Source organism: Solanum stenotomum, chromosome 12 (genome assembly GCF_019186545.1).
Source record: "Solanum stenotomum isolate F172 chromosome 12, ASM1918654v1, whole genome shotgun sequence".
NCBI lineage: Eukaryota > Viridiplantae > Streptophyta > Magnoliopsida > Solanales > Solanaceae > Solanum > Solanum stenotomum.
The window spans coordinates 46,001,571-46,013,335 of record NC_064293.1 but is presented as its reverse complement, the minus strand read 5'-3'; the positions used below and the strand labels follow the sequence as shown (position 1 = coordinate 46,013,335).

Genomic DNA, 11,765 nt, shown 5'->3' with positions numbered 1-11,765 from the left:
TATGTAGATACCCTCCGTCATACTTTTGGGACATTGGTGCCCCTGCTGTCCAAAAAGTAGAGTATATATGCCCTTCACTCTAACGGAAGACTAAATAGGGACACGTGGCGCAATTATTCGTCGATAAATGTCGGATCGGTGGATAAGATTATGACACGTGTATGTCCGTTAGTATAAAGGATATATATGCTCTAGTTTTTGGACGACAGGGCCACCAATGTCCCTAAAGTATGACGGAGGATATTTGCATACCATTTACGATAATTCGGGGGTATATTTGTCCTTTTTAGTCTATGTGGCAGTGGAAAAAAAGAGTAATTAGATGCCACATGGCATTTAACAACTTCCGTTAATAAGAAGGGTACTTTTGACCCAATAGTTTGACGGAAATGGTAGTTTTGAGCCGAAATACAATTTAAGGGTAAATATAAGCTATTTCGGATAAGGGTATTTTTGACCCTTTTCCGAATTATTAAAGATTACCGTTTATTCGACTTGATTTCTAACCATTTTACATTATTTCACGAGAAATTAGTGACGGAAAGTTAAATAGATTCAACCCATCTCGGGCATTTTGAATTATAAAAAAAGTGCGTTAAATAGTGGGGTATGGTCATTTTGAATGAAAATGGTAGTCTCTTGATGGAAAGGAGTAAAGCAAAACGCAGTATCATTGAGATTTCCTCTTCTTCCGAAAAAGAAAATGGTGATGAAGAAGGAGGAGGAGAAAGTTCAGAAGAATCAGTACAATTATTAGAATCGGATGACGATTTTGATGCCGCAAGTACAGATGATTTTGACTCCTCCGCCTCAAGGTATTAATTTCCAATATTACGCCTCAATTCTAAACTAATTTTGCTAGGTATATGAATGATTTATGTTCATGTCTATTGCAAATTTCAATGATGATCAATTTTGGGGTTATTTGGCCAGCGAGAGCAACGGTGATTCCGAAGAGGAGTCTCAAGAACATGATGATGACGATATCCAAGAGGAAGGTGAGGAATCGGGTAGCGATAGAGTGCTTCGGCTTCTCCAAGGTATGAAGATTTTCCCCTATGTTTTTTTGGGGAAAATTGACTATTCTTCAACGAAATCCCTATGTTTTTTGTCAGTTGCTTTCTGCTAAATTGGGTTAAATGTTGGGGAAAACGTCATGTGTTGTTTTTTTAAAATTCTATTTCCGTTCAAGAACAACTCTAGACGTTTTCCAGGTGTTATTGGAGCCAAGTGAGCATGAAGAATTTTTTTATATGGAAGGCCAGTTGATACTAGTTCTCCACATGAGCTTTTATGGACACAGAAATGAAGGGTGCAAAGCAATAGAGTTAGTAAAAATGAGATGTGAAGAAAATTTACTCATTAATCCATGGACAATTTGGAGTACTATCAATTATAATGTGAAACTGTGGATCCTGACATTTATACACAATGCACTTCTATATTTTTCGAAGGGGTTCATAACTTGAACTCTTTTCAAGGTGGAGGAGTAGGCAAATGCATAAAGATTTCCCAACTATTAGCAAGTTTTTGTCATATTTCGACTCTAATTATTTCAAACAGAATAAATTGGCTAGCTGCGGTATCTCTTATATATGAATATATCACCTTTTGTGTGTTATATAGGTGGTGGAGAATTGAGGGAGCTAAGGGCAGGATTGGGGAAGTTGATGTTGATGGACTATAAAGCATATTTGCGATCAAATGGGTTGAGGTTATCAGGTACAAAAGAAGAATGTATACAGAGGATCATAGAGCACTGGAGGTACGTTTGAGTGTAAGATGTTAAACCTCATGTATTTAAATGCAGCACCAGAATTTTTGTGTATGTCCAATAGAGTGTTGCTCTCATGGCATTCCATCAATCATTTCTATATTATCTTTCTTTTTCATATATTGTTGTTTTTTTTGTTTCCTGTTATGTTTTTTTTTGTGGTGCAAGGATGAATCTCATTAATAGCTAGAGCTTCAAACATTCAGATTGCTGAGTATGAGCAGCCAGCTTGAGATAGCATACGAATATTTAAGAAAAAGGGATAAACTTTGCAAATTACTGGTGCATATAGTTAAGCAAATTTAAAACCCTCGTTTGCATCATTAGTGAGACCTTGAAGTGCTCCACGATTTTGTTCCTACTTCATCATTCTAAATTTGCAACTGACAGCAAAAGTTCCGTTCTATGTGCTACAATTGATTTCTGAATCATTCTGAAGATTCAACCAACTAAAAGTTGTGTTTTGGATTAATTGTAAATATGATCTTGTCACTCCATATTTTGAACTGTATTGTTCCTTTTCCCATTAGTCTTTTATTCTTTTCCTCCTATGCTAATGGGAAGTCTTATTGCTTCATTTGTACACAGGATTAAAGATGGAAATGGTCAAAGACAATATCCCAGATCATCTTTTACCATAAACTGCACCGGTAGTTAATATTTGGCATCATGACACCTCAGAATCTCTCTGTTTCACCTATGTTTCTTGTCCTTCCCCTTTTTGTTTTTGATCCTTGAGTATTTAGCCTGGTGATTCAATGTGCAGGTGACGTATGTAAAGGAGATGTTGTATTATTCAAACAGAAAGTGTACAAGAAGTATTCACCTAATCGATTCTCCTGTTTGTTTCACATTTTGTCAGTGTAGAGTGGTCTTTGCCTTTTGGATTAATCATGTCGTGTTTTGAAGTTTTGACAAGATGGCAAGAGGTGGAGAACAATTAGGGAAGAGAACCATTGCTGGTAGGATTGTCAAGGAGAGCTATGGCGCAGCCAAACAGCAGCATACCTTTACGGTAAGGCTCAAGAGGAAGTTTTGAGCACTGAGATATCTGATTATAAGTGTAATAAACTTGTTCTGGGTGAGACTGAGAGATTGTGGATATAAGCTTTCTTGAAAACCTAGCAGTCTAGCACTATCATTCTTCTAATAACCCTTTTGTGCAATTTCATATGCAAAGTTTTGCTAAATACATCTCCATCTACTTTTTGTGATTAACAAGGTTGAGGTGTTATGGAGCCTAGGGGTTAAACAATTACCTCCACTTTTTCCATTGCTTGTGAAGGGACGAAACCTTTATAAATTGAACACTTTCAGACAGGTGAAATTGCAGCCATTCTGGAGTACCTGTAGTTCTTGTCAGATATTCTATCATTTTAACTGTAATTGCTGCTGGATAATCAGAAATGGAAGGATGAAGAGGAAAGACTAGAAGTGCTCGCAGAGAAGCACAAACGTGGAGATGCAGCAAGATTTATTAGAGCAACAAGAAAATCAAAATCAACAAAGCCGTCAACAAAGCCGACAAAAGCATCCTCTAAAAATAAAGGTGCCTTTTACAGAAATTAAAATGATGCATCACCAGCTTTTCACTCAATACACTCTAAAACTTTATGTTTACTCTAATGTAGTTTTTGTTACATGTAGGTAACAAGCTCCAGAAACTTGATCATCATAGGAGGCCAAGCGAAATGATGCGGACAAGCAATGTAAAGAAACATTATTATTCTATTGATGAATGTGGGAAAGCAATGGCAGGAAGTAAAAGAACGAAAAACCACCAGCGAAAGCCTCATCCACCAGGAAGATTGAATTTGGCAGAGTCCAGAAACAGTAGACCCCCTATGAGGAATCCAAACTTTGTGTCTGCCATTAGAGAGACCTCATTGCATTTCAATTATCCTCCAGCAAATAATTTCCGCCATTTTGAATCAGATTCTTGCAGCCAAAGAGTACCATATTCTTATTCATCTTACTGGGGTTCAGCACCCAGATCACATTTAAGCTCTTACTCCTCTTATACTTTGCCTGCTCCAGAAGATCAGCAATATGGTCATGGAAGTGATCCAAATTCTTCATACACTAGGCATGTATCTCAGTCTAGCAATTATCCGCATTACCCTGGCATGGTGGGTACTCATGGATCATCCAGCTCATTCCCATTTGTAAACTATGAACGTAGATGGAACCTTTAGCTTTTGTCTCTCTCTTGCTCTGGCATGTGCTCTGCACATAGCAGCAGCATGGGGTTTACATAAACAAAATAGTGCAAGGGGTCTTAAACTGGCATTTGGAACATTGCCTTTTTAGTAAATGTCGAATTTCAAATATATGTACAGCAATCTGCAGAAGTGTTGTCTTCAATTGGTATATTAAAGCTCTGGTCTCTTTTTTAGTTTTAGTTCTTCCTTTTGAAGTGGCAATTTCAAAGTTTACCTTTGAATCTTGTTCATCTATTCCTATTTTATCTTTTAGTTGAGCTTCTCTATTTGCTTGCTTTGAGGTGAAAATCTACTAGAGAAATTTTCTTCCTATTATTATTGGTTTACGGGTTGATTGATAATCGTTATACTTAGGGGTCGTTTGGTTGGAACAAGTTATTCCATCATGTATTTGGGATAACTTATCCTTGCATTAAGGTATAAATGGTGGAATAAACAATTCCAAGACTGCCTAATACCTTCAACCAAACGCAGGATAAAATAGTTCTGCATTTTATTTCTGGGACTATTATACCTTATACCTCCTACCAAACGACTCCTTATTTGATTTTCTTCTTCTTCTTATTATTATAATCAAATTCCTTTTTTATGTATGAGTTTTTACTTACACGACTAAATACTACTCCTTCCATCTCTCAATTCATGTCATCAACTTTTTTTTAGTCTGTCTTTCTATATTTAAAATAAATTAAATATAGACTTCTCATTTACCATTGTCGTTGAGATGATTTATAAGCCCACACATCTGGTTTTAAATAACAAGTTTAAAATGTCTTTCTTGAACTATTTGCCCAGTCAAACGACAACATCACAAGAATTTACACACAAGTAGTACACAAGTAAACTATACAATGCAAACACCAAATTTTACACCAAGTTTGGTGTCAGCACTATTTTAGTGTAAATCAACTCCAACTCACTGCACTAAATTTTACACCAAAAAGGAATATTTTTCTCTCTTCATTATTATATTATTATTTTTTATTTCATTTATATTTTCTTATTTCATAAAAAAAATTCTTTCTAAAACATTCACCATATATAATTCATATTATTTTCTTTTATAGTCGTTTAATATAAAATTATTTTATACCATAATTTTTTAAATAATATAAATTGCTAGCAAATATTATACATTATATATATATATATATAGAAAAATTAATTTATAAAAAAAACTAACTTTTATATCTAAAACTAATATTATAAAAAAATTACATAAAAAATAATTAAATATACATGAGATTTAATTAAAATATACAATTTATATAATGTTTAATTCAAAATTTTGTATAATGAAATAATATTAAAATATTTAATAAAATGAATTGGTGTGATGAATAGAATTTGGTGTAACACTATTCACACACCAAAATGGTGTAAAATTTGGTGCTGGGTTGGAGCTCCCAAACACCAAATTTTACACCAAATCCTGATTGATGTAAAATTTGGTGTTGAGTTGGAGATGGTCTAACCGTCTTAGAAATTAGGTATATCTGTTAGGATGATGATGTGCAACGTTTTTGCTCTGAAACAGCACCGTGGACTCTTGAAACACCTCACCAACGATAGCATCAGTATGCTATGATTTGGTCATAAATTTTGAAAATTTAATTTCAAGTATTTGGTTGATCATGAAATTTGATCAAATTTTATTCAAGTATTTTCAAGTCCTCAGAAATTAGCTCAGATCAATTTGTTTGAACTTTCAGCCATAAAACTTCAAATAAAATACACATTTAAATAATTTTAAAAAATTAAATTTCTAAGTTCCAAACTCAAAAGTTAACCAAGAGAGCTGAGAAAATGAAAGGTTAGTAATGGGTTTGGTGTTGGCATCGTTGCCTTTTGAGATTTAGACTGGCAACGATAAGACTAATCATTTTGGTTTGTGTCAGCTAAAAACACTTATGGGCCACAAATGGATGGCGACTACATGTACTTCATAAAGAAGTCAGTTACTTGTGTTCTCAATTAGAACACGAATGCCACTTCTAACCATTCACAGACCTGTCCCTACCTAATTTATAATTTATTGTGACAAAGTTTAAAACTCATGCGAAGATCTTATTCACCTGTTCACATTGCTTCAAATTCAATTGTTACAATCCCAAACCAAATCAAATGTACATAAAATCCCAATCAATCATCATACAATACCGCACTAAATTGAAAATGTCTAACTTATTATAGCAGTACATATTCTTGTTTCTACATATCTCTTTGGTTGAAAGGATGAAGATCAATCTCTTGGGTCCAAGCAGATCTATCTTGAATGTGCAAGTACCAGTAGGTCTGGGCAAGCGCGTCCGGGTCCATCAATCCATCCCTTCGTACGCTTTGCTGTGAATTGGATAGGATTGCCCCCCTGCATACACAACTCACGACAGTTGGCTAATCTGCAACAAGTAGCACCTTCACATATCCTATCGTACGTTATTTGTTTATTCATGCTTTTCGGATATAAGGTTCATTCCGGAAGCGGATTTAGTTGAAATCATGTTTTTGGCTCAAATAGTACACGGTGTTTTGGTTTGCAAGCAAAGCAATCCCTAAATCCTTTTGGATCCCTTACCTACATAACCAGGCAATGGCCAATGAGTCCAAATCCAAATTTACCCAGTCTTATCTACAGGGCAGGCAGCTAACTGGCACTGGTATGCAAATTTTCCAGTAGTCCTATCTGAACTGTGCCTTTAATATCCATGCCCCACTAGGGCATATATATAAAGTAGAATTGCTTTTTGGGGCATCAAGAGCCTTAACAGGTAAGAGCAGAGCATTCTACTCGTTATAATTGCTTAAAGAATTTAACTAGATCTTTCTGGTCCACAATCTTTATTAAGGCTGACTTTTTCTTTGCACCACTTGATGGATTCATTTATGAGTATATTCTATTGCTACAAGATAATTACATTGGTTCACTACTCTCATGGAATAAGCAGTCCAACAAAAAAAATCATTTGGAAACTGAGTTGTCATTGTTACAAACAAGAAAGATTCCTGCATCTTCTTTCTTAGATAAAAAAAGAATATATATATGAAGATATAAATTAAAAGTTTTGAGTAAGCAGAAAAGTTTTTCCAAAACTAGTAAGAAGGGAATATATAATGAGTGGACAAGTGGAGAGTAGTACCGAGGTGCGCCGACGATGCCGTGGATGATGACATGTGCCACGTGTATTCCAAGTGGCTGGAACTCTCTTGCCAGGCATTCGGATAACCCTCTCATTGCAAACTTTCCACAGCCTTTCGATTTCAAAAGCAAAGTTGGGGCGTAAATTAGTTACTCACTAATATCATTATCATTCGAAAACTGAAATTTCCAAAAGAAGAAGGAATTAGTAAGTAGTAATAATATACATAATTCGGAGTAGCCGGCAATGCCATTAAGAGAAGCTGAGCAACCACTAAACAGAATCGTCCCTCTTCCTCTTTCCACCATTCCTGGTACTACCTGAAAAAAAAATTTATTCCCATACAACAAACTTTCAATTCACACACTCGTAGTATTAGTATAAAGATTTTTTACACTATGAAGTATTTTTTTCGTTTCAATTTCCTGCTCTGGTTTTAAATTGATATAGAGTTTTAGAAAGTAAAGTAATATACTTTGTTTAAACTGCCTGTTGGATAAAAATTAGAACTAATTAAAGAGTTAGCAAAAAATAAATGTACTAATTTTTTAGACGAACTTGAAAAAAATTGTGACCTGTTGAGCGCAGTGGAAGGCGCCGACGGAGGAGACGGCGATAGATTTTTCAAATTGTTCGACTTTAATGTCGGTGAAATTAGTGGGATTCCAAGATACTGGCTGATATGCATTGTAAACCAAGACTTCCACAAAACCCAGTGATAGAACTCCCTCAAATGCCTCTCTTACGCTTCGTAAATCGGAGCAATCTATTCGGATAGCAAATACCTGCGCCTTCTCTTCCCTCGCTATCTCATCAGCAAATCTAGATAATCTATCTGTAAATAACACAAAATAAAAAATAAAATAAAAATATATATGTATAAATCTCCAGTTGCATGTCCATCTTTATAATGTGACAATAGAACCTTCAATTACGACATCAAATCCAGTGAATTTCCACCGGTGAAATCTGGAAAGAGTAGAATGTAACATTACCTCAACCTTTACAGAGATCTATATTCAAAAAATCTTCAGTTCAAGTATTACACATTACACATGTAATACCATAGCAATAAGAAAATTGAAAAAATATACAAATGAAATAACCAAAGCACAAAAAGCAACATGTAGTAACAGAGAACTAACTACAAGAAACTATACCTATTATTCTCCTGCTATGGAAAGTAATAGTGCGCTAAGCTACCACTAAGTTTATATGGAAAGTCATGGAACTGCGAAATTCACAAAAGTTAAATCCTGAATAGCAAAATAGAAGAAGAGAAAGAAGTTAAATTACCCAAGTCACGGGCTAGAATAGCAACTGTATAACCTTCATGGGCGAACTTGCGAGCGATGGAGCGTCCAAGATTAGGCCCAACGCCCACAATGGCGGCTATGCCTCTGGATGAGGCGGAACTCGCCATGGTCCGCATCTTCTAATTAATGAAATGCAGGTGCGATTCAGCTCAAAAAGTTTCTTTGTGTTGAAGGAATTTAAACCACCGTATGTATGTGTATACGTATATATATTGTGGGGGAATTTTGTGTCGCTTTCTGAATTTTGCTGCTTCCTATGGAAGAGGCAATAAACTGTATCGTATAATTGGATGATCCTTCTTTTCTAAATTAGGTATATAGAGTAGAAAGTATGGACTAGGACGCTCCACACTTATTTCCTAATGATTGCGCTGCTGTCAACTATAGTCCCTCTCGTCCAACATACTTGTCCCAGTTTTTATTTAGTCTTTTAAGAAATTATGTGTTTTGATTATTATATTTTAATTTATTATAAGGCGAAATGATCGGATGGACTCTTGTATTTGTATTCTGAACTCTTCTACTTAATTTTTTGTCAATTGGACCCTTAAACTCAATGAAAATCAATATTTTAAGCTCTTCTGATCATTGACAAAACTTATGTGGCAATTTAATTATTGAGTTGACACCAACACGTGATTTCAGGCGTAGAAGGAGCTTGAACTCCAAATTTAGACTAAAAAAATATTATTATTTTAAAAAAAAAGACCAAAACAAAAGAAAAGTAAACCACCTCTTTCTTCTTTCCCTCCCAACCCACCCCACCCCATTTCTCTTTCTCTCTCTAATTACCATTACCTTCTTTCCCATCTAACCTCCATTTCTTTTTATATCTCCCTTCCCAGCTATCTCCAAGTTCTCTTTTCTTTTCTTTTTTCCATATTTTCTTTCTTCGTAGAGAAACGAAAATGTATTGTTATGGTAGATTTGTTTTTCTTTCCTTTTTTCTGGGTTATTTACCTTCCATAAGGTGACAAAGATTCAATAGTCTTGAAGGATGAAAAGTGATTGTTGAATGTCTTTGTGAAATTAGGTGAAATGTGTTATGTAAAATTGTGTATAAATATTGTGATTTATCGTGATATTTTAATGGTGATTTATTGGCATTAATGGAGAAAAGAAATTCATGGTGGTTCAAATGGATGATGTAAACATTGGTAGAAAAATATTATTAGAGTTACGAATGTTAGAAACTTCGAGAAAAAAATTGAATTATAATTTTTAAGAACTTGAAAAGTCAGGTTACGAATATAGACAATGGCCTTGAAGAAGAAGAAAAAATAAGGTTAATGGAGATGGTGTTAATGGTGATTGTGGGTTGAGGGAGGTGGAGGAGAGGTGAGAGAAATAGCTATTTTATTTTATTTTATTTTTGTAAATAAAAAATTTATTATTTTTGTCTTTGCTGGAATAACATTTTTGGTTAATAATTTAAAAATATTTATGAAATAATTATGACATGTCATTATTATATTTGATGTGGATATGACATGTCATTTATGTAAGAGAGAGTAAGTTACACACATGGTTGGAAGCATTTAAAAATCTCATTTTAATTGAGTTTAAGGGTTCAGTTGACGATGAGTAAAGTAGAAGGATTCACAATACAATCTCATACAAGTACAAGGGTTCATTAGACCATTTTGCCTTATTATAATCATAATAGTGATGGATGTGATTTATTCTAAGTAATCATAATTAGAGTATGTGTACATGATTTTCACATAGGTATTCTATGCTAATTAATCTCAATTAATTACTTTTAAGAATGATTATTTTTCTTTTTCGCCTTTCAGGAGTCTTAAATATATGGTGAAACAGACTATAGTATAAAAAATGTATAATTATCTTTTTGTAGTCGTCTTTTTAATTCTATGTGGTAATATTAAAAAAATTAATATTATTCGCCTGAAATAACAAGTTGAATTTAAATTCATTTTTTATTCATTATAACATCAAAGTTATAAAATCATTTTTTTGTCAAGGCCGATTCCGATTTATATAATCGATTTCAACTAATTTGATATTGTATTAATTATTAGAAGAAAAGAAAAAGAGTTTGAATAGACAAGAGCAGGAATATAGAAGGGTTGAATCTTGATGAGTATGGATATGAACCCTACGCAATACCACTTGCGATAGTAAGGACCAAAGAACAGATGCAGTACCACTTTTGTTAAGTTACAGCAGTAACTATGACAGAGACAAGCCTGTCCCACTTACCATTCAACTGAACCCAACCCCCTTATATACCACTTGCATACATGATGCACCCCACCAAGTAACTGCTTGGGAATAAAACATCCTATACCAATTAAACAATTTCAATTTTTAGAAAATATAAGTCTTTATCTTACTAATTCTAATAGCGGCTAATAATTACAAAGAAAAATTTCATTATTGGATTAGATTAACTCTTTTAAAAGAAGATTTGTTTCTTCTGTTAGAAATCGACAAAATAATGAGATTTCTTTCTCTCATTATCATTATCATGTACATTACTCATGTATTGATTAAATTTAATATAAATATCGAATGGAGAATAAACAGAAACATGAAGTGTTCACTTTTCATGCTCATGCTCATGTCATTGCAGGCTGCTTATGTAACCCACGTTATCATTAACTAAAATCCAGTTCCTTGATTGGGCAAAAGGCCCAAATCCTTTGGCTAAATTTCAAAGTTTACTCGACATGTACTTCTTTGATTAGACTTTAGAGTTAGAAGGAGCTTAACCAACCAAAAGTTTGGACAGAGAGAGGATGAAGAAATGAACAGTTTATCACGCAAAATATAAATAAAATAAACTATTAAATACTAGTAAATCTGATTCCAAGATTTAAGTTTTCGAACTTAGGATACAATATCCAAATCCAATAGTTGTTTTGTACGTAACATATAAACAATAGTGAACCCACACCTCCTGTATTTTGATTTGCATTACATTCATCATATTTGGTTGGCTCAATTAATCCATTATATTATATATCAATGACCAAATTCCAGCTAAACTAAAGAAGAACCTCTATGACTTAACTTGAAAGAAAGGGAGTATTATATTGGACACAACTTTTGTCTGTCTAGGGAAAAGTGCGGTCATGGGAATACTCCTCATGTGCAAATTACTGTAAATCTTATCCTTATTCTCAAGAGTAGAAAACCTTCTGACCCAAGGGAAAATAGGTTATTGGGCCACAAAGCACATAAATGTCAGAAATTAAATGTGGCTTTCACAAGTTATAAGCACAAATTCATATAGAGAGAGATAAAAGACTAAGAAACAAAGATCCCAACTCCCTAGATCGAAAGGGATAGG

At 34.1% G+C, this 11,765-nt stretch overlaps 2 protein-coding genes across 2 annotated transcripts; one reads left to right on the top strand and one right to left on the bottom strand.

Annotated features, from left to right (window-relative positions):
- The first annotated feature begins 617 nt into the window (after positions 1–617).
- On the top strand, positions 618–4,262 carry LOC125849075 (zinc finger CCCH domain-containing protein 62). The gene is made up of 9 exons (XM_049529079.1): positions 618–815; positions 934–1,040; positions 1,627–1,765; positions 2,363–2,424; positions 2,541–2,592; positions 2,684–2,789; positions 2,997–3,095; positions 3,179–3,323; positions 3,422–4,262. The coding sequence occupies exons 1-9, from the start codon at positions 643–645 to the stop codon at positions 3,967–3,969; spliced, it is 1,431 nt and encodes a 476-aa protein (XP_049385036.1). The 5' UTR covers positions 618–642; the 3' UTR covers positions 3,970–4,262.
- A 1,848-nt stretch (positions 4,263–6,110) lies between these two features.
- LOC125849079 (uncharacterized) lies at positions 6,111–8,729 on the bottom strand. The gene is made up of 5 exons (XM_049529087.1): positions 8,430–8,729; positions 7,709–7,968; positions 7,360–7,453; positions 7,134–7,245; positions 6,111–6,364 (listed from the first exon to the last, which is right to left on the bottom strand). Exons 1-5 carry the CDS (start codon positions 8,563–8,565, stop codon positions 6,208–6,210), a joined length of 759 nt encoding a protein of 252 aa, XP_049385044.1. The 5' UTR covers positions 8,566–8,729; the 3' UTR covers positions 6,111–6,207.
- Between the last annotated feature and the right edge of the window lie 3,036 nt (positions 8,730–11,765).

Coding starts and splice junctions, on each gene's coding strand:
- LOC125849075 (XM_049529079.1), top strand. CDS start 643: ATGGAAAGGAGTAAAGCAAAACGCAGTATCATTGAGATTTCCTCTTCT. Junction 816..933: donor TTTGACTCCTCCGCCTCAAG/GTATTAATTTCC, acceptor TTATTTGGCCAG/CGAGAGCAACGGTGATTCCG. Junction 3,324..3,421: donor AGCATCCTCTAAAAATAAAG/GTGCCTTTTACA, acceptor TGTTACATGTAG/GTAACAAGCTCCAGAAACTT.
- LOC125849079 (XM_049529087.1), bottom strand. CDS start 8,565: ATGCGGACCATGGCGAGTTCCGCCTCATCCAGAGGCATAGCCGCCATT. Junction 7,969..8,429: donor TATTCTAGCCCGTGACTTGG/GTAATTTAACTT, acceptor TGTTATTTACAG/ATAGATTATCTAGATTTGCT. Junction 7,454..7,708: donor CCTTCCACTGCGCTCAACAG/GTCACAATTTTT, acceptor TTTTTTTTTCAG/GTAGTACCAGGAATGGTGGA.